The following is a 26,224-nucleotide window of genomic DNA, read 5'->3' as shown; positions in this document are numbered from 1 at the left end:
TCGCTTGCCTGGAGGACCATGGCTCCCTTTGGAAGAAACTTGCTAAAGACTCGGCATAAAAACAGGTAAAGTCCAGGGTGTGTGTCCTGGGGGGGGCTTCTGTGTGAAAGTAGGTGTTTTGCTGCAATTAGATTCTGATGAAAATTGCTCTTGGGGGAAAAGCCCTAGGGAATGAAGTTTTGTATTTATATTCAGCTGGCGAGGATATTATTCCACCTGGAGGATCATTGAAAAGAAAAAAATATATATATTCTTTTGATCCTTTTTGTTTCCCCCTTTGGCCAGTCCCGGTTCCACAGCTACCATCACCAAAATCTCTCTTTGTGTTGCCTTGCGTATTTGAGAGTAGTGGGAAGGCAAATTTCATTTTGGTTGACACAGAATTTTGGCATATTATAGGAAGGGTTAAAATTTTGTTGGAGATATAACTAGAATTTATTAGCCACTAATTAGAACAGAAAACACAGCTGCTGATACAATCCGGAAACAATGCTTTGGCTCCCCCTTAGAGTGGGGCATTCCTGAAACCTGGAAAGTTCCCGAAGTGAAAATACTCTGTAGACAAACTTCTGTGAACTGATTGTTTCAAATATCTTTGAGAGCTTTAGGTGGTTTTAGGCACAAAAGGAGGATTCAAGCAGCTGTCCTCCTTAATCCGTATTACTACAATTTTGATTTGTTTTGCTATTTCAAGCCTGCAGTGCTCATAGTGTAAATGTGTAAATAAATGTTTTTCTCTTTCTCTCTCTCTTTCCCTCTCTCTGTCTCTCTCTGTCACACACACACAGAGATTTTTCTTGAGCCAGTATGTGTGTTTCAGTCCTATTAAATATTTTATTAACACCCCAAATGTTACATTTATATGCTAAAACAAAGTGTGGATAATTTTAGATATGGGCTTTACTCTATTAGTATATTTATTTTGGAATAAGGGCTTTTCCATAACTCTTCTCTCCATCGTGCTTGTTAGTACTTGTCATAATTTACTCAGAGTAAATTTAAAAGCATACAATTACATGGTAGGAAATGACACAATTATTTTAAAGTGTCTGCATGATAATTTATGGTGATACAATTTTAAAGTAAATCTCCACATTTTGGGCATAAATGTCTACTTGAAAAATTCTGTTTTTAATTCATTCCAAATGTATTCATGATTTAGTTGATTAAGTTTGCCTAAGAAACAAAAACGATGAAACTTTCTAAGCCAGTTTTATTTGCTAATAATTTGGTAATGTATCACAAATATGACATTTCTGGTAATTAGTGAAACTATATGTTAAAATAAGTATGTCTGGATATTCTTTAAAAAATATGTTAGTGATTGTTATTAAAAATAGGTTTGTATTTTAGTGGTATCTGTGCATTAAAAAATAATCCCAAAAGGCTTCCCTTGCCAATAGAAAAGCTTTACTACTTTTTAAATGATTATGCAGTGGCATTATTTTTGAAGTGTGTTAGTTTAAATGCCATTGAAATATATAAAAATTACTTGGGGAAAGTTCGTGGTCTTATAAAACAAATTAAGTTTCTGGCATGCTGAGCCTTCTAAATATACCCTTGTAGTTCAGGGTTGTTTCATGTATGTGTGTTTTTGTTTTGATTTTGAACATTATTAATTCTAAAATTCTGTCATTGGTACGCCAGATAACAGTTCAGTATAACTTTGTGTGCACCCCTGTGAGTTTCCCTCAGGGAAGTACATGTCCACTTATATTATCTCAATTCTGCCCCTGTGTCATCTACCCATAAAACTAGCTTTCATTCAGGGAGGTGAGTATACAGTTTTGTTTTGTTTTGTTTTAAGATTTTATTTATTCATTTAAGACAGAGAGATACAGAGAAAGAGAGAGCATGAGCAGGGGGAGGGGCAGAGGGAAAGGGAGAAGCAGGCTCCCCGCCAAGCCAGGAGCCAGACATGGGGCTCAATCCCAGGACCCTGGGATCATGACCTGAGCCGAAGGCAGATGCTTAACCATCTGAGCCACCGAGGTGCTGTAGACAGTTTTTAATATGACATTTTTTATGCAAAATTATGAAAAAAAATGGAAAGAAAGAACATTAAAAAATGAGGAGTTTAACAGTATTTCAAGTTTTTCTGAGAAAATGGATTGGTGTTCCCAATGGTGATGTTTTATTATGAATGTGTTTTGATGAAAGTGGTAACAGTGAGGATATGTGTAAGTTGCTCTAATAATTGAGTGCTTCCCTTTACAAATTTGTATTTTTCCATCCTTAAGAAAAATTGTAAGCCACAGCAGTGGTCGGAGAGATAAAAATATGGGTGTCTCAAACTGAGCAGTACATAAGCCACATGGTGTATTGAAATAGAATTAATGTATATTTATTTTTTCAGTGTCCAGTATTAGTATAGATGAGGTATTTTTGTTTTGTTCTGCTTTGTTTTTGCACCTTCTCAAAGGTGAAACTACATGTGAAACCTAGTGACATGATTAAGTCCCATCTTGTTTACCGGGTTCCATAATGATTTAAATAATCTTACTTGGACATTATTGAAATTAAGTATCTTTCCTTAAATGACAAGTGATTAATCCTTTGATAGTAAATGTGATTGATGGTAAAACATTTATCTGATAACAGCTAAGGCATTCCTCAAATATATAGTATAAAAATCCTTGTAGAATGCAAAGGAAGAATTTGAGCAATGCATTTGTGTGTCTTGTGATGTATAATTTATACAGGTAAAAGAGCTACTTGAACATAATTGCATCTTTGTCAGCAGGAAAAAATATAGATTACTAGAAGAAATTGTAGGAATTTGAGGCATTAATATTTTGACTCTGTTTATTGAACTTTTCGGCATCTATTCTCTGTCTTTTCCAAGTATGGGGCATAAATTCTTTTAGAAAATACAAGCTGGAAAGCTTAAAGAGAGCAGTGCCATATCTGTCTAGTCACCATTGTGTTTTTATGCCTAGGGCAGTGCCTAGCATATTATGGACCTGTGATACAGTTATTTATATAATTTTGTAAATTAAATTATAAAAATATAGTTGCTATTTTATTCTCTTATTTATCATCTGAGCTCTGTTGGTATTGTGTGAAAGTGAAGACCTCATAAAGGATTGGTTGACATTTGATATAATCCAAAACCCAAGGAAATAGACAAATAATTTTATGGATTTAGACGCCAAGTTAATCCTACCCCACTAGATATTCTGTTCTAAATTTTAAGAAGCATTTAAATTAAAAAATGGGGAAATGGTCTTTGGGGAATTTGAGAATAATGCATGGTTATGAATGATAGTATTTTGGTGCACAAACTTTGTATGCTTTTCATTTCTAACTTTCATATAAATAAAAGAAATGGAGCCAATCTAAGATCCTTTATATTTATAATCAGAAATAATCTTTTAAACTTTTCTAATTGTAGTAACAATGCCACAAATGCTTCATCAGAAGGAAGAATTAAGTTTTGCGGTTAAGGTAAAATTTGCTGGCAAAATGGATGTTTTCTCTGAAATTAGAAGTATGGTAGTTTGTGAATTCTGCAGAATGGGAAATTATCATGTACTATTTTGTCTAACCTCAAATAAATACTTAAAATGTTCCTGAAAATGGATTGAGAAATGCACGATATTTGAGTATGTACATCTTTTTAGTTCCCAGAAGTTTCTGAAAGAGATTTCCCCTGATGATACTTGGTAACTTAAGTAGTTATTAGTTGGCAGCAGACAGCCCATTAGGAACAATGACTGGAATGCTTTATCCCTGGCAAAAATATACCAAGAGCCCTGAAGACAGTGAAATTGAGCTTTGGTTAAATCTTGAATTGTTACTCAAATGACTAAAGCCAACTTAAAAATCCACTACATAAGATGTTGTATTATGTACTATTTCAATTCATGAAACATGTCAAGGTGAAAGGTTCTTAAATGGAATTTTTGAAAAAAAAAGTTTAAAAGTTTGTAGGTGGTTAACAATTTTATTTACAGAACATCTTTATTACCTGGACTGCATAACTTATAAAGCTTTGATGGTGTTTGATTGGTATGTAGTTCCAGGAGATCTGATAATAGCTCTAAAAATTCACAAAAATGTGGCTCTCTTTTTTTATTTTTAGTTCTGAAAATAGAATAAAGTTGAGTAGCAGCATGTATTTACCTCTTCCAGGAGTATGTGAATACCAGTCCTTGATAAGGAATTTCTTTGTCTCTAGCATATTGGCTTCCTAAAATGATGCAATATGTTACCTGTACTACATATATGTGAAAGAAAAAAGTTCAACGTGCTTCTGCGCCTTAATGTTCTGTAATGTATATTTGCTTAGGGGTTTTTAAAGACATCTTTCTGGCAAAACATATACAACACATAAAACATTTCCTTTTTTAAAAAAATAGATTGTGATTCCATTCCTGTCTAACCTGTTGTAATTCTACACCTTCTAGAGAAAGTTTGCCTATTTGTTGATTATCATTTAAGAAAACTTACTAATGTAAATGGTCACCCAAGGGCAAAGTAATTACGTCTTGTGCATGGAATAGAATCCTGGGTTCATGCTCAGCACTGGCAGTGAGAAGCAAGATATTTCAAGAATAAGAATGATCAATGGGTATTAAATATGCTGGCAACAAGGAAAGTTATCCTCAAAGGTTTATATCTGCAGGCTAGAATGGCCTCTGTCTTTATAAATAAAGTGACTTAAGATATCTATAAAAAAAATTCTCATTGAGTATACCCAGTGAGAGCAGGGACCTTACCTATCTTGTTCCTTTCTAGGTAATCAGTGAGTAGTTTCTCAAATATTTGCTGATCGAATAAATGGACTCAACATATACTCTTCAAATACACCTGGTCCCCATACAGGACTTGGATCAGAGTACATCAGTACATTTGTGTTGAGTGGATGCATAAGTAACTTAAAGAATGAATCCATAAATTCAAGGTTGACCTCTCATTATTCCTGCTCTTAGGCTCCATTCCTCCTTGCTTTCAAATGGTAAAGGACCATATCTCACAAATAGACTTTACTGAGCTTCTGATAGAAAACAAACCAAGAAGCAGGGTAACTCATCTTCTCAAGACATGTTCTTACTTCCCTTCGTGTTCCTGGAGTGCAAGCACGTATATCATGAGGTTTGGCAGACGATGGTGAATGGCTACTATAGATCCCCCTGCTAAGTGTGGAGCATCTCCTCCTTCTTTTGTGATAAGAGGAAAATATGATTAGGAAATATTTGTTTTCTTACATGATATGAGGATTTATTCTCCTTCTATAGGATAATTATAGTTCATGAGACAAAGGAAAATTCTAGAAAGAAACAGAAAAATATCTTGGTTAAGAATTCCAGTAGACATTAGGTTATATCTCAGATACGCCATTACTAATTGTGTCCCCTGGGGCAAATATTTAATCTTTTTAATACAACAACAACAATAATAACAGCATGCAAGGGAAAATCCAAGTTTGACAATTAGAGGAGGGTTGCTCTTTAATACACAATTATGAATAAAAGTATTATTAAGGTCGCTCTGGGGAAGACAACTGTGCAAATGAGGTAGGCCTTATGCTTCAGTTTCACGAGCTTCAGGGTAAATTTACCTCTGCTAGCATTTCTTATAACACCATGTGCCACTGTTCTGAGTGATTTACATAATACTTTAAGTAATGCTGTGAAGAAGGTACTATTTTACATTTGAGGCAATTAAGACACAGAACAGGGCAACAATAAATAAGTGGCAGAGACAGGATTTGAATCCATGCACTTCACCATTGTTCTGTATGGCCTGTTGAGGACTTAGTCTTCTCATCTCTAAAATAGAGTTAATCCTAAACCATCAAGTATGAGATTAAATCTGGTTATATTTAAAAGACAGCACAGTACTAGGAGGATGGTAATAAAAGCTCAATAAATATTCACTCCTTGTTCAGGCCTGTAGGATTGAAATGCTATGAAGTATATCTTAAGTTTTTAATATTGAAACATGGTATGATATTTTGGTCTTTGAAATCTCAACTCAGAACTTCTACATCACCACTAATCTCTTTTCTTCTGTAGATATAAAGAGGTATATTGTAAATTACTGAATCTGATTAGAATGAGTCTATCAGTGTTGTACAAAACTAGCTTTGGATCTTGATGAAATATTTGAATTCTGACAGCTTTTAGGTTTAATCCTCACACCTCTTTTGAGCCAATTTGTGAGACCATTAACAATTTGGCAATGTGTTTTTTACCATAGTTTAAAATATTTTTATTTATTTATTTATTTATTTATTTATTTATTTATTTATTTGAGAGAGAGAGAAACAGCATGAGAGGGGATAGGATCAGAGGGAGAAGCAGGCTCCCCGCTGAGCCGGGAGCCCGATGTGGGACTCGATCCCAGGACTCGATCCCAGGACTCTGGGATCATGACCTGAGCCGAAGGCAGTCACTTAACCAACTGAGCCACCCAGACGCCCTGTTTTTTACCATAGTTTAAAGGATATTTCCTTGTGTGTCCTTGGGGAGTTTTGAGAAAAAGAAAGGATACATAATTTAAATATTTTAGTCTTATCTTTGTCTAATAAAATGAGAGATTGAATTAGATTTTTTTATTTTATTTTTTTTTTAAGATTTTATTTACTTATTTGAGAGAGAGAGTGAGTGAGAGAATGAGCACAAGAGCAGGGGAGGGAGAGGGAGAAGCAGACTCCCTTGTTGAGCAGGGAGCCTGATGGGGGGTGGGGGCGTTTGGGGGGGTTGATCCCAGGAATCTGGGATCATGACCCGAGCCAAGGGCATATGCTTAGCCCACTGAACCACCCAGGCACCCCTGAATTAGATTTTTAAAGTTCCTTTAATTTCTAAGGTCCTACGATTCTAAAATACCCTCTGCAGAGTAGAATTTAATTCTCTTGTCTTGCTTGTTTACCATTTCAAGATAACTTTTAAAAATAGAATTAAAAGACAGATTTTTTGGTGTATAATTTAATTCTACTTAAAACATGATGCATTGCCACATAACTTATACCACAAAAGGTAGCATTATGGTAAAAGCCAAATGTGTTTATTTCCATTTATTAGAAGATGTGATTAGTTTATAAATTATAATATCTAGGAATTATTGAGTGTTTGCTATTTGCTATGCACAATTTTAAGTTTAATAATACAAATATATGAATGTTATGAGTAGCTATCTTTTTATTTTAGTTCTTTAGGACTGGTAGACTGTGTATCTGGTATTGTACCAGACATGCAAAGACACAACCTCATTCCTAAGAGATTAAATTAATTGAGAGAACAACACTGCAGTTAAATATCTCAAGCATGAACTTTCTTTTAAATCACTCTTCCATGGGAAACTGTCTTTGACTGGGTAGGTAAAATCACAATCTTTATGATGCAATTAAGAAGATGAGAGTGTACTCTCTTGCAGTTGAATAAGGCTGTTCCTTTGTACAGTAGGTGCTCAATAAATGTTTTTGATTGCCTCTAAGTAGAAGTATATAACAGAGGAATACATGAAGGTAAAGAAAAAATAAAAGGAGCATCATCATAATTAGATAGCATTTATTATTAAACTCCCACAGTTAGGTGACAGGCTTGGACAAGAGTAGGGAACACAATAAGATGTATAAAAAGATGTAGGAGGGGGCTGAATCACACAATGGTAAGACTGACTAAGATAGGATAATCAAAAGATAAGGATCGAGAAGCAGGCAGAAATATGGTCAGTTTGGCAAGAATCCATATTCTTGGTTGGGTTGGTTGAAAAAAAGAGAATAATTTTACAATTGAGGAAGTGTACAGAAAAAAGTTTAAGAATGTGTTTATATAGCAGTATTAGACTTACAGTCAACGATTGGTCAATTTATCAGTTCATAAAACTGAGTTGTTCTATTTTGTGGACATTTTTAATTTTAATTTTATTAATGCAGGTAGTGGTCCAACTTCAGCAAGTTTTTATGCTCACTACTTAGGGTATATAATGGATAAGAGTTTTGTGGCTGAGGCTTCTTGATATACTTGCACAGTGTGTGCTTGTTCTCAACCAATGACTAGGAAGTTTTTATAGCCACCTCAGATACCTTTAGTTAATCTCAGGCTCCTCTTTTACTCTGATATTTTTCAATCCTTTTGGAATTCCCTGCAGTATGGTTAACTGAGGGACTTAAGATCCAGTAGCAGAGCATTAGTTTGGGGAGACCACAGTCTTTCATAGTAAAGCCTATTTTTAGATCTGCACATAAGGACCTTACATTTGCCCAGAAGCCATGAGAGATGCTATTGAAAAACCATGAGTGTTTCCATAGGGTAGATATGTAATAACTGCAATCTCATATGAAGAAAAGAGTGTACACAATTAGGAAAAGTACTTATGAGGCTATCTTGGACCTTGGAGATTCCATCTTTTTTTAATAGTGTGGGAAGTCAGGCACTTTTTAGCAGAAGAATACAAAGCATTAGTCTTGGTTTCTTGACTGCCTGTTCTACTCCAGTAGTGAAAGCCAAAGAATTTCTTTCTAGAACTATTAATAAGAGGCATGAGACTTAGACTAAATTACTTTTTAAGAAAATGTTGATCATCTTTAGTGGTTCTACCTTGAATTAGGAGAACTTGCCGTGATCACAGTTTCCAGGATTAAGTGAAATGACAGCTTGTGCTATGTAACACTGTCCACGGTACGAACATAACTACAATACTGCTCACTTACCTGCCTTAGCTTCTAAAAACAAAACATTCATCAATTATCCCACTTTGTCAGATTTGGCATCGACTTACATATATTTGCTGTGTGCTGACTCAAGATGGTAGTTATTTGATGATTTTTTTTTAAAATTCAGAAGTATTAAATGAACCACACATTTGGGGGGGGGATGATGAAAGATTAAAGATGAATCAGATATGGATCATGCTTTTAAGGAATTTGCTTATTAGGAGACACACGGACATACATAAATAATTAAAATATAAGGCAGGCATTTTAAAATATCAATAAAATTCATGGATTCAACTCTCAATATTTATTTACCTTGTAATAAGTGCCACACGTTATTTTAGGTGCTGGGGATGAAATAGTGAGAAAGATAGTCAAGATCTCTGCTCTCATTGAACTGATAGTGCAGGGAAGGACAGGCAGACAACAAACAAACAATAAAAGAACAAGATGTCAGATAGTGATTATTGTTAAAAGAGTCACTATGGGGCAGAACTGATAGGAATTCAAAAATGAGTGGGTAGGGCAGTAGAGAATATCAGGATGAAAAGCAGAGAGTCAATAATAACTATAACTTTGGCTCTGAGTAGCTTGGGAACATAGTTGTATCATCATGAAGAACAGAAAGAATGGCAAAGGTAATTTTGGGGAGGGAAGAACATCCGGTGAAGAGTGAAAAATTCAAGGTCTAATTTGTATGCTTCCAAATATTCCACCTCCAAGCACCTGGTGTTTGGACACACCGCACCTGAGATGGGACTGTGAAAGCGGCCTTTCATCCAGCCTACTCTGATACCTCCTGACATCCATATGCGACTGATTAATATGGAGCATACTGCACCTGGAACAGGGCTTTGAAGACAAAAGACTGGTTTCCCAGTCAGGGCCTTCAAGCTGACTAATCCTATGTTAAACCCACTCAGTCTCCATGAAGCATTTAGCACCCATCCTTTTAGTGATACTTTAATCATTCCCTTTGGTCCAAATGACTTCCAAGCATGGCCATCACTTCCAGGGGATTGTAAATTTCTCCTGTTTAAAGATTACATGATTTTCACCTTTTTATCCCCTACATAGAATTATGTAGATATGGGAGTTTAAATAATGTCTTTTTAGTTAGATAATAAAATCTAGACCTTTGGTGCAGGTAAATCATCTAGGTCAGGAGTCAGCAAACATTTTGTGAAAGGGACACATAATCAGTATTTTAGGTTTTTTTTAAGATTTTATTTATTTATTTGACAGAGAGAGACACAGTGAGAAAGGGAACACAAGCAGGGGGAGTGGGAGAGGGAGAAGCAGGCTTCCCGCTGAGTAGGGAACCCGATGCGGGGCTTGATCCCAGGACCCTGGGATCATGACCTGAGCCAAAGGCAGATGCTTAATGACTGAGCCACCCAGGCACCCCAATATTTTAGGTTTCTTGAACCATAATGTCACTATCTCAACTACTCAACTTTGTCAATATAATATGAGAACAGCCATGGACAATACATAATTAAATGGGCATGACTGTATTCCAATAAAACTTTACTTACAAAAATAGGTGGTGGAACAGTTGTAACTACCAGGCCCTAGTTAACTGAAAAATTCTGTTTACTTCCCCAAACCCATTTCACCTCCATGCTGCAAAAAAAAAAAGAAAAACCCAAAAAACATTTACCATCTACTATGTTAGACACTTAGGCTTCAAAGATGAAAGATTCAGTCCAGAACCTGACTGGAAAACTAGAAAAAAGAAAGGTAGAAAATACTATTACTGAATACATCAAGAAAGGGCACCCATTTCCATCTGGGGTGGAGGGATGGGGGTTATTCAGAGAAGGTAAGGGAATTTTCCTAACAGAAGGGACATTTAAAGAAGAGTATGAGAGAAGAGGGAAACAGAGTAATTCAGGCAAGGAAGCAAGTTACAGGAAAGGCCCAGATGAAAACAAAACTGGCAGATGTAGTTCAATCCAGTCTAGAAATCCAAAGCTTGATATATGTGACAGCCCTCGGAGTTATCAGAGATCAGCAAGAAGTCAGGGCTAGCTAGTTATGTCCATATTAACGTGCATACTAAAAGAGCGCTTGGCTATAATTTGGGGGAATCAGATCATGGAAGGAATCCTAGGAGTAGGTAGGAGAGAGAGAAAACAGGAGAGAAAGGGAGAGACAGAGACAGAGAAGAGAGAGAGGGAGAGAGAGAGAGATTTAAAAAGGACTTGGAAACCATTTAAAGATTTTAATCAAGGAAGGTATACAGACAGATTTGCAGTTTAAAAAGGACAGCCTGGCAATATTGTGGAGCACAAATGTGAAGTGGGCAACAGTTTATAAGACAATATTTAATAGCTTACTGCAGTAATCTGTTGTGAAACTGAGAGTTGTCTGAATCATAGTGGTGTTGATAGACATAAAGGCACATATTTAAGGCATTTGGGAGAATGAATAAAGCAGACTTACTGACTGGTTGTTAAAGGGGGATGACATAGAGAAAAGAACCTAGGAAAATCCCAGTTTTCAAGCTTGAGAGAAAGAATGGGGGAACGGTGATCACATTCGATAAGATGGGGAATCAGGAGATGGAATAGTTTGAAATATGAGAGAAAAGAATGATGAATTAGTTTGATCAGTCAAATTTGAGGTTCCTGTGTATTATACAATGTAAATATGAAGTAAACATGCAGAAAAGGAGGTTGTGAATACAGGTCTAGAGCTCAAGGGCAAAATATATAGATTTGGGAATATCAGCATACAATTGGCTGATAAAGTTGTGGACAGTATTATAGTCACCCACAAAATGTGTTTAATGAGACAAGAAATGACTCACAGGAAACTGGGGGATGCCATTTGTATCAGTTAGTACTTACTGCATAATAAAACATCCTAAAAATTAGTGGCTGAAAACAACTTGTTATTTGTCTTCTTTTTAATTTTTTTGTTATTTTTAAATTTTTATTTGTTTATTTGCTTGTTTGTTTGTTTTGATTCTGCTGGTAAACTGGGGGTGATTCTTCTGTTGGTTTCACCTAGGCTTTCTCAATGAGAGCGGGTTGGCTGAGGTCTAGGTTCAGAGGAGACTACTGAGATGGCTGGGTGTCTCTCTCCATATGGTCTTTCATCTCAGGCTTTTTCATCAAGCAGCAGTACCAGGATGGCATTCCAGGAGGAAGAAAGCAGAAGCTACAAGACTTCTTGAGGCCTGGACTTCAGAACTTGCATACATGGTTTTCACCATGTGCTACTGGCCATAGCAAATCCCAAGGTCTATTCAGGGAGGAGGAAATGGATTCCATCTCTTGATGGAAGGAGCTGCAAAAGAATCTGGCCACCCTGCATTACACCTACATTTATTGAATATGCAGAGGAAGCAAAGTCCATGCAGGATCTGTGAAGGAGAAGCTAGCAGGGTAAAGCAAGAAGCTTAGAGGGTGAAATCCAGAAGTCAAGACATGGATTGCTGCAAGAATGGGAAGGAAAATCACAGAGCATAATGTTACAAAGAGGTCAAGTCGAATCCATTCTGGAAATGGCTGCTAAGTTTGGCATTTCGGAGATCTCTGACAAGCCTGAGAAGAAATGTGTCTGTTGGGGGTGGGGTGGGGGGAGTCACTTTATGGTAGGTTATTGTTACTGAAAAGAGAAGAACTAATGAAAGAAAGTGAGCGTGGATTGGTATTTGAGTTTGTGAATGAAAGATAGTTGATGCAAATATGTGGTCAAAATAACAGTAGTTACAACGTGACAGGATAGTGGGAAGGACCAGAGAAAAAGGTAGAGGATAAAAAGAGTTTAATAAGGGGATACATTTTGAAGCAAAGTTCTAGAGGAGGTGGAGGCTGTGAGATTCAGAGCATATGAAAAAGCTTCAAGTTTGGGGAAGGCAAAAGGACATATGATACTTTTGACATGGATGACCACTGTTTTTCTATTATCCAAAATATTTTCAAGTATCTCCTTTTTTTTTTTTTTTAAACAAAATGGCATGGCAGGTCCTGGTATATTCTTGTTTCTACAAGTTATAAATTTTTTGTTGCTCTTTAGGTAATTTATTTGCAACTAATGTGAAGAGCTGATTATTTCAGATGAAGCTTCCATTTGGAAGTCACATTTTATTATGTTTTATTATAGACTATGTTCAGAAAGTGAAAATCAGGGAAAAAGGAGCTCATCTTGTGTTTTCAGCTATCCTACTGGATAATGCAAATTCCTACATTTTTCTAGTGCCATTCAAATATGCCAGCATATTTCAGAATACATTTAGAGAGGGAAGAGTAAGTGGTTGCAGGCAGATACAAGCTAAAAAATCACCATCATTAGGGAATATCTTCTACTAAGTAGGCAAAACCAATTATGGACTTAGCTGCCCACAAGAAAACTCATGCTAATAGCTGACATAACTACAACTGTCATTAAACTAAATATTCAGGCTAGGTAACTTTCCTTTAATAAATGTATGTGCGGTTTGTTTGTTGTAAAATACTTCTCTAAAAAGTACAAATCAACAAGGAAACGAGGTATTTGCCAGGCACAGGTAACACTGGGAAGTGAGCATAAGAATTTCCAATGAGATTAGATATTTGTTCAGTATTTTATCTGGTAAATACTACATGTTAAATATTTACAGTTTGATTAAATCAATTTCCGGAATCTGAACTATAAGCTTAGTTTACCTAACCCCCAGTTGTCTCCAATAAACACATTCTTTACACATTCCTTTCCCTTTTCTCTGTTTATGAGATTTATGTATTATAGCTACCCTGCAATTATGTTATGTAGAGGGTTTTTCTTAATCTGCATACCTGGCTTACTTCCTAGAAAATTAAACTGGCATTAGTAGAACGTAAAACTAGTGCTTTCTATATGTGTGTGTGTGTGTAAATCCTTAATCTTTTGTGCCTCAGTTTTCTAATCTATGAGATGGGTTTAACAATAAGACCTATCTGGCAGGGTTGTGATGAAAACTAACTGAGTTAATGTATATAAAGCATTTAGAACAATGGTGGGCACATACTAAGCATTCAACAAAGTGAACTACTATCCAATTGTACCTCTTTACACACACACTTTACTACTTTTTAAATACCTGTCCTTCAATTACCAGGTCCACACATAATCATGTGAAGTCACAATTTGAAGGGGTCTTCTTTACAGACAAGATCTAAAGTATTTTTACTTATTTATTTATGTTTAAGTAAACTCACTCCCCAACAGGAGGCTCGAACTCACGACCCCGAGATCAGGAGTTGTGTGCTGTACCCACTGAGCCAGTCAAGTGCTCCTACAGACAAGATCTAAATCAGCATATTGCCCTGAATTAAATCTCTTGAGGCTCTTTTATTTAATCAGACTTTCTACAAAGAGTTATAGGACTGGAGAATGAATTGACATTGAGGTCAATTACTATGTTTTTATTATTATTTATTATGACCCAAGTTTTATTATTGTTTGGTTTTTTTATTTTTGGGAATTTTATAGCACATTTGTTCAGAGTTTATCTTATGATTTTCAATAATGTTTAAATGGTCCTGAATTTTTAGAATCTCCCTTCCTAAGCGTAGCTTTTCTCCTTCCGAGCTATATGACAAATTCCTGAACATAAGGATCATCTTATCTTCTATATCATTTTATCCTCAGCATTTGTTCACATTTGCTAAAACTAGAGTTTCATTAATGATTGTTGAAGCAAGTTATAAAGCTCATATACCATAATTCCAAATGGACAATTTATTTGGAAGATAACTAACTTGGAATGGATTCAGTTAATTTGCATAGAACTTTTCTTTTTTTAATACATTTAAGTTTTTATCCTACCCAATTTTGTCTCTAAATTTCTGTTTGTGTTTGGGTCATTCCTTTACTCTTACAAAGTTGCTCATTCATATACAAAATATAAATTTTTCTCTTACATAATAATGATGAAGCTAACTAATTTATTAGCAAAACTATTTAGAGTTGTACTGTGATAATTTTGATTATTGGGAAAAGATGCTATTAAATTTGGAAGTATAATATTTTTGTTTGAAAATAGTTGTAACATGTGATTTAAATGTTCAGCATCCAAACTGATTATGGCATCCTCAGCATTTTAAATTTTATAACTAGCATAGAGTTGGGTCTGTAAACTCAAATATTAGTTTATAACCTTTGGTATAGAACTTAAATTGGTAAACTTACTTTTTATTTTTTATCTTTATTCTTTAATGTCCTTAATGACTTATATGCTTTTGTTCAAAGAAAATGTGAATTTCTACAAGGTAGTCAGATTTGAGCATGAGATAAATATACTGAACCAAATTTCTTTTCTTATTATTGTCTTGTAGCTCCCATTACCAGTCATCATTTCTGAAACTTGCATTGTTGGGTTGTTCTATCTCCCAGTATTATTTACTGGTATGTTTTTAATATGAGTGCCACATATAGTGAGCTACACATTGAAGGTTCTATTTGACTGGACATCATACCTGTGAGAGTTATTACTTATTTGGGCAAGATGTTTTGAGAAAGAACTGCCTAAGAATGGTTTTCATAACTTCATACCCATCTATCTTTTCTGTAAAAAATATATATATTATGAGGCATTAAAATCTGCTTTCTGCTGGACCAGAATCTGTGCAGGGACTAAGTTTTTTTCCTCTGTATTGCTATTTTGTATTTCATTTATCAGAATACAGGACACAAAAATGAATTACATATGTACTCATATTGTATCAATTCTAGTTGTGTTCCTTGCTATGACATTGAATTGCATAGTGATAGCAGGATAAAATTAACTTCTATCTTTTGAGGAGTATAAATGTGTTTTGAGGTTTAATAAATAACCTGAAGGGAATAAATTGTATTATGAGTTAAAATACTAAGGAGACAGTTCTCATTTCCCTGTGGAATGAGACGTTTGACTGAAAAGCATTTATTTACTTTCAACTTCATGGAAAAAAACATACTATGACAATATCATAGCTTGGCCAAAGGTCAGTAAAATATAGAATCTTCATAACCCTTGGTTTGTATTCAGCAATCAGCACAAATAACCAGATTTGTAAATATAGTGTCGCCTGCCATTTTATTTGAATAATGGTGACTTCTGGACAGTATTTGAGTCCAGAGTATCTTCTAAATAATCCAAACAAGATAGTGTTATATTCAGTGTAGTTTTATCTCTAAGGTAGTTTTAAAGGCTATTTCTGACTTCTCTAGGCATATTTTACATGCCTACAACACCCCCTGCCTTGCCTGGGCACTAGAGATGCCTTCCCTCATTTCCCACGGTTGTTTCTGGGAATTTCCCTTTCATCCTGTAAAGACTGCGGGTCTTGGCCTCCTCTTTCCCCAAACTCTGGGTCTATTCCTAATTGTGGTCTTTGTCCCTTCTTTCAGGGCAGAATAGACTGTAAAGTAGTAAGAGAAAAGCTCAATGAAAACCCCTTCTGCAGACTCCCATCCCCCCCACACACGGCTGACAGTGCCCTGGTCTCTTGACCATTTCTGTCATGTCATAGCTACTCAAATACTGTTTCTTAATGGAGAAGAAAGATTTACTAGTTTATGAATGGAAGTTTTTTCCTAAACTATAATTAACCCTATAGGAATATCAGCATTCCTTAGGACCAGTTCTGGGATTAACAGAGGAAAATCCAGTTGGGCAGGATTAATAATAACAAACATAACATAGGCTGTGGGGTGAAAGGAGAAAAAAAAGTGCATTTGTATTCCATTAAGTAGAATGCCAACTTTCATCCTTTATTTTATTTTATTTTATTTATTTATTTATTTTAAAGATTTTATTTATTTATTTGAGAGAGAGAATGAGAGACAGAGAGCACGAGAGGGAAGAGGGTCAGAGGGAGAAGCAGACCCCCCGCTGAGCAGGGAGCCCGATGTGGGACTCGATCCAGGGACTCCAGGATCATGACCTGAGCCGAAGGCAGTCGCTTAACCAACTGAGCCACCCAGGCGCCCCCCTTTATTTTAGAGTACTTGAGATCGGAAATGTCTCCCTTGTTTATTATTTTTGTTTTCATAAACTTTAGTATTAAATTCTCCAGAAGCTATAAGGAAAAAGGATAAAGGTGAAGCTGTGACATATATTTTGCTGTATATCTGGAAGAGGATTTTTCCATTGCATCACTATTGACGTTTGTGGCTATAAGCTTTTGCTACCAGGAAACCATTCTGTACATTGCAGAACATTTATGTTCCCAACCTCAACCCACTAGATGCTAGTGGTACCCCCGGACTCTAAAATAAAAATCAAAAATGTCTCCATGCATTGTCAAATGCCTCCTGGGGGGCAAAATCACCCCTGGTAGAGAACCACTAGTTTAGAAGGAGAGACTCTCCAGTTTAAAAAATAGGTAATAGCAATAAGAAGGAAACAGAGAACAGTCTTTGAGCAAAGGACCAGGACTCAGATATGCCCCCAAAGCTCCATAGTTCTTCATCTTTCAATCTGATGGATCCTTCCATCGCAATGTTCAGGCACAGGTGCCACCAATAGTTTGGAACTGGAAAAGTTCTCACTATTAATTTCTAAGCATGGAATATGGTTCCCAAGAGACTTAAGCAATAAAAGCATTTCATTTTGAGTCACTCCTATACATAGCAGCCAGATTGTGTCAGTATCAGACTTTCTGGGCTGACCTCCAAAATAGTTGTAATAGAGGTTCTGTGGAAAATGCATTCACAGGTTCAAATTATTTTCCATAAATATATATAGATTGCATTCTAGTGTTTGTATACTGGGTTTTAGAAGCATATCTTATAATGTAATTATTAATTAACAATTTATCATTTTAATGATTCTTATTGTTATTAAAGTAGGCCTCCAGGATGCCTGGGTGGCTCAGTCGGTTAAGCTTCTGCCTTCAGCTTGGGTCATGATCCCAGGGTCCTGGGATCGAGTTCCGCATCAGACGCCCTGCTCAGTGGGGAGTCTGCTTTTCCCTCTCCCTCTCCCCCCTGCTTGTGCTCTCTCTTTATCTCCCACTCTCTCTCTCAAATAAATAAATAAATAAATAAATAAAATCTTTTTTAAAAATTTAAAAAAATAAAAAAAGAAAGTAGGTTTCCATATAAAATATTTGTCCTAGTAAGTTTCATATGTCAAATTTCAATTAAACTTTAATGTCTAGTATATACTAGGAATGAATGTTACTCTTTCAATTTATTCCCCTGTACCCCAACCTCAATGCCCTTTTCCTCTGGGCAACTGAATAAAGATGGCCAAAGTTTATCCATTTATCTTCATTTTTCTCTGCTTTCACACTGAATCTTTTTTCGATAAATATATGTTTTCAGAGATCTTCAGTTTGGCATTGTAATATCTTAGTAAATACTTTTTTTGATCTTAAAACTTCAGATTTGGATAGTTAATTTATTCTCTGATGCTTTGTCCATAATTACTCAGTGGAGTGTGTTGAAGAAATATTTGAGTGTATGAACGTTGCATTTGTAATTACAAGCCAACTCAACTTAATTCTGTGTCATTGTTTTTGTGTTACTAAAATTAATTATCAATGGAGAAATATTTTCAATTTCCTGATTGACAATAGAGTGAATGCAAGAAGTCTAATATTTAATTTCAGTTATTATTTCAGAGTAAATATGGAAAAGTACCTATAAGTGATGTTAATACATGTTGTTGAAAAGTTTTATTTAGCATATAAATCTTAATTTTCTGATGATATTCCAGAAAAGGCAAACACGGAATAATGAAACAGCTGTAGAATAATATATATAGTGTAATGAACCTCATTAGCACAATTTTAATCAAAATCAGAGGGTTATAAATCACAGAAAGATTAAAAGCATTCTCGGCTCATCTGTGATCCAAAGATTATATTAATGATGTTTTAAAGTGTCTCTTATTAGCCAAACAGTTATGTCATATTGGAAGTACACATGCAAAAAATTGATGAGTTAAAACAGGTAAAAAAATATGGTGAGACATGTTGGAAAGTATTTGTAAAATAATATTGTTAACTACTATAGCAAGGTCGATAAGATTACTGAATGAACATACTAAAAACACTACACCCCTCTCTGTATTAAATAACAGTAATTTTGTTATTAGTGTTAATAACCTATATTTACCTAGTACATTTTTCACAATTCTCAAAGCTCTCTTACTCATTCTTTTATATGATATTTGCAGCAACCTTATGAAACATGTGAGTCAGATATTGTAGTATGACCGTGAAGGGTACAGAGGATTGGAAAATGAATGGATAGAGACTCAATTGGGGCCATACTACAAAATAAATACAGTTTTCAAAATCTGAAGCCTGTTTAAAACGTAGAATTTAAACATGATGAATCTTTTACTAGGTATGGAAGATTATGGAAATTCATTGGTCATTACTTTTAAACATATTCAATCAAGGGGTAGAACTTTTGAAAATTATCTGATTTGAATGATGGTTGTAAAATTTCCTCAAAATATTTAGAGATAACTGACTCAGAAAATATAAAGTAGCTTAAGGTAGACTTAAAAAAAATGTTTGGAACCAGTCAGACTGTGATGTTATTATTAAGGCACTAATTTTCTCATACATAATGTGGAAATAATACTATCTTTAGGTTGTACTTAATGACCATTAGGGTTACATTATCCACATGAGCTGAAAAGTAGCAGATATCTATGGGAGGCCACAATAGACAAGCATTTGATCCTTCCCAAACAAAAAAGGTCCCAGTTAGGGTAGGGGCATGGAAGTATTGGGGACTTGTCATGTACGTCATCATTATTATTCTACGTAGGGTACCAAAGGATTCCCTGCTCTCTGTTTCTCAGTCTTCTTCACAACTACAGTGTAAGGCCGAAGAGGTTGTAGGTCATGTGTTATCCTTTCTTACAGACCCAGAACTAATGTTTCCAGAAAATGGAACAGGACATAGGGACTACTCTAAGAAAACAACAGTAAGGAGTTGTTATATATATATATAAATGAGAGTTTTGTCAGCCAACGCAGGTGCCCAGACCTGTCAGAAATCCTTTAGTACTGCATCAGAGTAAGAACAAGATTAATATGGAAAAGATAGAGACGGTAATACATTCTTATGTACTTCTTTCCGTGACTGTCCATTGGGAAAAGTCCTCCCTTGACCAATTGGTGTTCTAACAGGACATTAGAGTTCCATTCCTATCAAAGGCAAATTTATATAATAATGTTCCTCTTAAAAGAGTAGTGTATTTTATCATTTTTTTCCAATTTAATCCACATATCCAAATCATCAAACTAGCGCGCCTGGCTGGCTCAGTCAGTAGAGCATACGACTCTTGATCTTGGGGTTGTAAGTTCGAGACCCCCATTGGGTGTAGAGATTACTTAAAAAAAAATCTTAAAAAGACAATCATCAAACTCATAAACTTGTTTTTACGATATAATGGTTAGCACTGCACTATGGAACCTGCTTTCTTGCTTGGGTTTAAATCCTCAATGTACCACTAACTGTGTGACCTTAGGCAAATCATTAAAAACCCCTGTGCTTTAGTTTCTTTATCAATAAAATGGTGATAATATTATTACCTACATTACAGAATTGTGAGGATTAAATGACTTGATATAGGCAAGAGCTTAGAACAGTTTTATTTATTAAATGTTTTATGACTGATGGTTATAATCTTCCGTGCTAGTATTTTTTAGTAGGGTTTTTTTAGAGTTTAACCATGAATACTAAAAAATAGCATAAAATAAAGATGTCCTATGTTCTTAGTTTTAATGTAATAGCTATTGATGTTATAAGGTTAATAACTGCAACAGTTACTCAATTTTGTTATTTTTACCATTATTTATAAAAAGTGCATATTGAAATGGTTATAATTTAATATACAGTAAGTGCACAGGGCATGGTTTACTTCTTTTTAAATTATGCAATTTAGTAGGTAAACTTCTAACTGCATAAAGTAAAAAGAAAGTTTGTTAATTTTGAGTATTTTATAGGCATGATCAAAACAGATGAAGGTAATGATTAATTTAGAGGTAATTTGTGCTGTAGAGCCATAACACAAACAGTAGTTAGTATCAGTTACTTTGAGTACTTATTTGTTTTTGCTTAGAATGTATTTGTGTGCTATTTCTCTACTAATTGAAATATGAAAATAATTCTGTTGCCCTAAATTCTACCTACTTTTTTGTTGCTTAGAATTGTTAAGTGATGAGTTGTAAATATTATCAAATATCACATTATTCAAAGTTGAGTCATTAAATGTTAAATATTTTTATTGATTGATTGATTGATTGATGTAGTGTAAATGTTAAATATTTTTATAAGAGAACAATCACAGCCCTTTAGGACTTTTTGGATAATTATTTATAAAATGTTGGTACAGTTGGATATCTAAATTTTATTGGGTACTCTTTGTTATTTGGTGTCATTGATTTGTCCTTTCACTGTTAGTAGTCACTTTATGACCTCAGGAAAGTCAATAACCAAGGTGCAATAATTAGTCGTTTAAAATAAAGATAATAATGTAGGATTAGTCACTATTGGTACTAAAACATAAACACTATAAATTCTAAGTGTTAAAAGATTCTAGAAACCAGGGAAAATTTCTTCCATATATGCTTCATGGAGTCATATGCTTTGAGGGTGCTATATAAAGTAACTTTCACAACAAGCCAATTACTACTTGAAGATCTTGTCTCCATAAATCATATTGGATTATAATTCACTTTATATCATTTCTTTCTTAACATTCTTTTAAAGAGGTATTATGAAAAACGTGGTCAATTTGACTTACACTCATGATGGAAATATGATCGTAAAAATTCTCTACAGGGTATGGCCCAGAAACCACGGAATTTCCTTGTTTCTTTGACTACCTCTATGGCTCTTTTTTCTTCAGAAAAGTGATTTTTTTTTTTCCCCATCCCTCTCTGCTACAAAGGAAATTACTATCAAGTCTTTACTTCTCTATATGTCCCAACTCTGACCACTTCCTAATACCTCTACTGCTAAAACCCTAGTCCAGGCAGTTCCCCTTAGATCTCTGCACTAGGCTTTCAACTAAGCCTTCCTGTCTCTGCTTTTGCCCTTTTTTTTTTTTTTACAGTCCATTCCATTAAACAAGCCAGGTATACTTAAAGCATAATTTTAATCATAAATCCTCTGTTTAAGCCTTTCTCATGGCTTCTCACTAAAACTAGAACAAAATCCAAGTGCCTGATCATGGGATATGCATTTCTGCTAGATCTCATCACCTATCATTTGACCTTTCCCTCCCTCCAGCAACTCCCCCCCCCCCCCCCCGCAAGCCTCCAACTACATTCGCCTTCTCTCTGTCTCTAGAACATGCTTCATGACCCTTGTCCTTCTGTTCACTCTTAGAATTCTTCCCTTAGGTCTCTGATGGCCTCCTCAAAACTTATGCCCCTATTCAAAGGTCATCTTCTTAGAGGAAGTCTCTCCTAAATACTCTGAATAAAATGAACTTCTCTTTCTTCCAAGTCATTCTCTGTCCCTTCATCCTGTTTAATTTTCTGTTTAGTATTTACCACTACCTGCTATTATAATAATTACACATTTATATCTGTGTTGTCTTCTCCTTTGTGTACTGTTATGTCTTTAGTATCTTCAGACATGTCTGGCACATGTCTGAAGATATGGTTGGCATGTAATAAACATTTGTTGAACAAAAGTATGACTGTTTTCAGTAATGATCTATTTTTAGCCCTATGACTCTAATATCATCCGACCATTCCTACCTATGCTTCCGTGGTCTTTGTCTAGTCTGAAGGCTCCAGCAAAAACTGTCTTATTTTATCTCCTCTTATTCATCTCCACTTTGAGTATTGTCTTAACTCTAGCAGTTCTGACTGTAGTTATAGTGTGGCTGACTTCTATAGATAAAATAGCCTCAGTTGTCTTGGATGACAATTTGCTCTTTCCAGAGCCCACTAGGGAATAAAAGCAAATTAAGATATTTTCCTTGATTTTTTTTAATTTTTTTTTCTTGCAGTAAAACTTCTGATTCACGTGTAGTCTCAGGCTCCAAATGCATCTCTGATGAAGGATAAGATCTGAAAAGGGTATTAAAAAGCTAAACCGTGTTTCTAAGTTTACACAGGTGATGACAGAAATATAATGTACTTTGTTTTTCTTTCAGATCTCCCACTAAAGACATGGATTCAGAAGAGAAGGAAATTGTGGTTTGGGTTTGCCAAGAAGAGAAGATTGTCTGTGGGTTAACTAAACGCACCACCTCGGCTGATGTCATCCAGGCTTTGCTTGAGGAACATGAGGCTACATTTGGAGAGAAACGATTTCTGCTGGGGAAGCCCAGTGATTACTGCATCATAGAAAAGTGGAGAGGCTCGGAACGGGTTCTTCCTCCACTAACTAGAATCCTGAAGCTTTGGAAAGCTTGGGGAGATGAGCAGCCCAATATGCAATTTGTTTTGGTTAAAGCAGATGCTTTCCTTCCAGTTCCATTGTGGCGGACTGCTGAAGCCAAATTAGTGCAAAACACGGAAAAAGTGTGGGAACTCAGTCCAGCAAATTACATGAAGACATTACCACCAGATAAACAAAAAAGAATAGTCAGAAAAACTTTCCGGAAACTGGCTAAAATTAAGCAGGACACAGTTTCCCATGATCGAGATAGTATGGAGACCTTAGTTCATCTGATTATTTCCCAGGACCACACTATTCATCAGCAAGTGAAGAGAATGAAAGAGCTGGATCTGGAAATTGAAAAGTGTGAAGCTAAGTTCCACCTTGATAGGGTAGAAAATGATGGAGAAAATTATGTCCAGGATGCATATTTAATGCCTAGTTTCAGTGAAGTTGAGCAAAAGCTGGATTTGCCTTCTGATGAAAACCAGATTCTGGACGACCTGACTGAAAGTGTTGGAATTGTACACCTGGAGGAAAGATTAGCATATTACAGAATGCTCATTGATAAGCTCTCTGCTGAAATAGAAAAAGAGGTAAAAAGTGTTTGCACAGAGATAAATGAAGACGCAGAAGGGGCCGCTGCAAGTGAGCTTGAAAGCTCTAATTTAGAAAATGTTAAGTGTGATTTGGAGAAAAGCATGAAAGCTGGTTTGAAAATCCACTCTCACTTGAGTGGCATCCAGAAAGAGATTAAATACACTGACTCATTGCTTCAGATGAAAGCAAAAGAGTATGAATTCCTGGCCAAGGAGTTCAGTTCACTTCATATTAGCAACAAAGATGGATGCCAACTAAAGGAAAACAGAGGGAAGGAATGTGAGGTCCCCAGCAGCAGTGGGGAGGTTCCTTCCTTGACTCAAAGAGTATTTAACTTGTATACAAATGACACAGACTCGGACACTGGTATCAGCTCTAACCATAGTCAGGACTCGGAAACAACTGGAGGAGACGTGGTGCTATTGTCAACATAATTCAAACGGCTTGTTTCTGACCTACTTTTGTGTTCATGTTTGCTTAATAAGAAACTTTATTTTAAATGTCACATTCTGAAGGATGATGTAAATCATGTTAAGTATTCAGTGGTTAAAAAAACTAGAGAAAGTTTATTTTTGATTTAAGAGTTCCAAGCTCACCCAATTATTACAAGTTCAGACAATGAGCTGTTTATTAGGAATGCAACACAAATAGCTTGCAGGTGTATAACAGAAATGATTTGATGGGAATTATAGTCTCTTATAGCTCTGGGAGAAATGATTTACACAAACACAACTAATTCTTAATATTGCAGTCAATATATTAAAACTAGATACATGAACAAGTAAAATTAAAAATGTGCTGTAATATATTTTTTCAAAGCTGTATCATTGGAATTTTTAAGTCTGTAATGTACATGATAGCTACGCTACTGTAACTGTATTAATTCAAGTCTTGGTTCTTCTCACTGATACTTAGAATGTACATCATCTCTGTCACTTTCTGGACCCCTCTACTTGTTTAGACCTAGACGACAGGAAGTGGGAAGGGCTGCCACTGGGACATGTACAAATTCCAGCAGTGGATTGAATAGGGGTATAGATGAGAAAGGGCCAATTGCTACATACAACAGCAATTTTTCTAAAGAAGGCTAAAGTTACTAAGAATGATGCCTGGGCTTTCTCTGACCAAGCAAATCATCTGATCAAACAAATGGTCTGTGCAGGTTTATTTTTTGAGTGAGGTATGATGTGGGTTACAGAGAAAATCACAGGGTCACAGTCCTGTTTATTTACACCCTGCCTACAAAAGAGGCTTTGTGTGGGTAAAATAGAGTTCTGTATACCCTAAGTATTAGCATTTTGTCTCTGAACCTATAGAGAGGAACTCACATGGACAAAAACCTTTTATTCTGTTACACTGGAATTCGGATTGTCTTTGTAGAACTTCATCTAAGGTGCAAACTAAAAAAATGTGGCTCTGACGCACACTCCTTCCCCAAGGATGCTAGTAAATATCCAACAAATTGAACAGATTATTTAGATCTCACCTTGAGTGATGCTCTTTTTAGTGCCAGAAGAGGCTTGGTTTTGCCTGACGTTTTCCTCCCTCTCTCCCTTCTTTGCTTCTTGCCAGTGAACGCATGATGTAATCATATTGTAAACAATTAGTTTTATTGTTTTATTGTAGTGTTAAATAAACACCACTGTGGTTTATTTTTTCTTTAGCTGACACTTTTCCTGTATGTCAGCATACATGTAAGTAAGAATATTATTTTACTTAGTTTTAATATGTGGATATTGGTGAAGATTTCAGTATTTCTTATTCCCTTTTATTCCCATGCTTACTGTAGTGCATGTTTTAACTGAGTTTCTTAATCTACCTTTTCATTTCTCCATCCCCCAGACTTTTCACCAATCTTTGAGAAGATATTTAGAATGTTCCAGTATTTCACTTTGGAGAGCATCTGTGTTACCATTTCTTGCACCAAGATAATGCTAAAGGCTTTAGTTGAAATTGACTGGTAAAGAAAGTAGAAATTTCCATTCCAGGGAAAAGATAGTGATAAAGAGTAAGTAATAATGTTAACATGGGTTTAATTAAAAAAAATTAAAAGGGAATTGAATAGTCATCTGAGAAAGGGAAGTTTTTTTTTTTTTTTTTTGCCAAATATCTCATTAAATCGTTCAGCAATAAGGCAAGTTATTGATATATTCATTGTTCACTACTGGGGATTAAATTCAGACGATCATCATCAATGATAAACCAATTGCAATGTTGTTTTCCGAAAGTGAAAGCAATCTCTTTGGGTTACTCCTTAGTGAGAAAATAATTACTTATCTGCTATGTAATTTGATTAATTATCTGAATTTGAAAGACGTTCTGATAAGAAATAGGACTGGACAGATAATTTCATTTTAGAATCTTTGAATTAACTTCTGCCTTTATATAGTTAAGTAGTGATACATTCTAAGAACTACTTCTATATTTTTACAATAAATTATGTTAAAAACTCTTCTCAGAAAGCAGAATCATTGATTTTTAAACACACTTTAGAATTTCTAGTTGTTCTTTAGTTATACAAATCTATTTGTGCTTTTGATTTGTTACAATATTAAATCATCAGTTACCATGCTGAATCTCTTCTTCTTTTTTTTTTTTTTTACCATGCTGAATCTCTAATTTAGAGTAATATATTAATAC

At 35.3% G+C, this 26,224-nt stretch overlaps 1 protein-coding gene across 1 annotated transcript; it reads left to right on the top strand.

Annotated features, from left to right (window-relative positions):
* Positions 1-7: 7 nt before the first annotated feature.
* RASSF9 (Ras association domain family member 9) lies at positions 8-25,972 on the top strand. The gene is made up of 2 exons (XM_032416528.1): positions 8-65; positions 22,758-25,972. The coding sequence occupies exons 1-2, from the start codon at positions 19-21 to the stop codon at positions 24,016-24,018; spliced, it is 1,308 nt and encodes a 435-aa protein (XP_032272419.1). The 5' UTR covers positions 8-18; the 3' UTR covers positions 24,019-25,972.
* Positions 25,973-26,224: the final 252 nt, after the last annotated feature.

Source organism: Phoca vitulina, unplaced genomic scaffold (genome assembly GCF_004348235.1).
Source record: "Phoca vitulina isolate PV1807 unplaced genomic scaffold, GSC_HSeal_1.0 scaffold19, whole genome shotgun sequence".
Taxonomy (NCBI): Eukaryota; Metazoa; Chordata; class Mammalia; order Carnivora; family Phocidae; genus Phoca; species Phoca vitulina.
Note: the sequence above shows the minus strand (reverse complement) of the source record. Positions and strands in the feature narration are given on the sequence as shown.

Excerpts from the sequence above, each read along its gene's own strand:
- RASSF9 (XM_032416528.1), top strand. The coding sequence starts at position 19 with ATGGCTCCCTTTGGAAGAAACTTGCTAAAGACTCGGCATAAAAACAG. Across the intron at positions 66-22,757 it reads AAGACTCGGCATAAAAACAG|ATCTCCCACTAAAGACATGG; the intron begins GTAAAGTCCAGG and ends TTTTTCTTTCAG.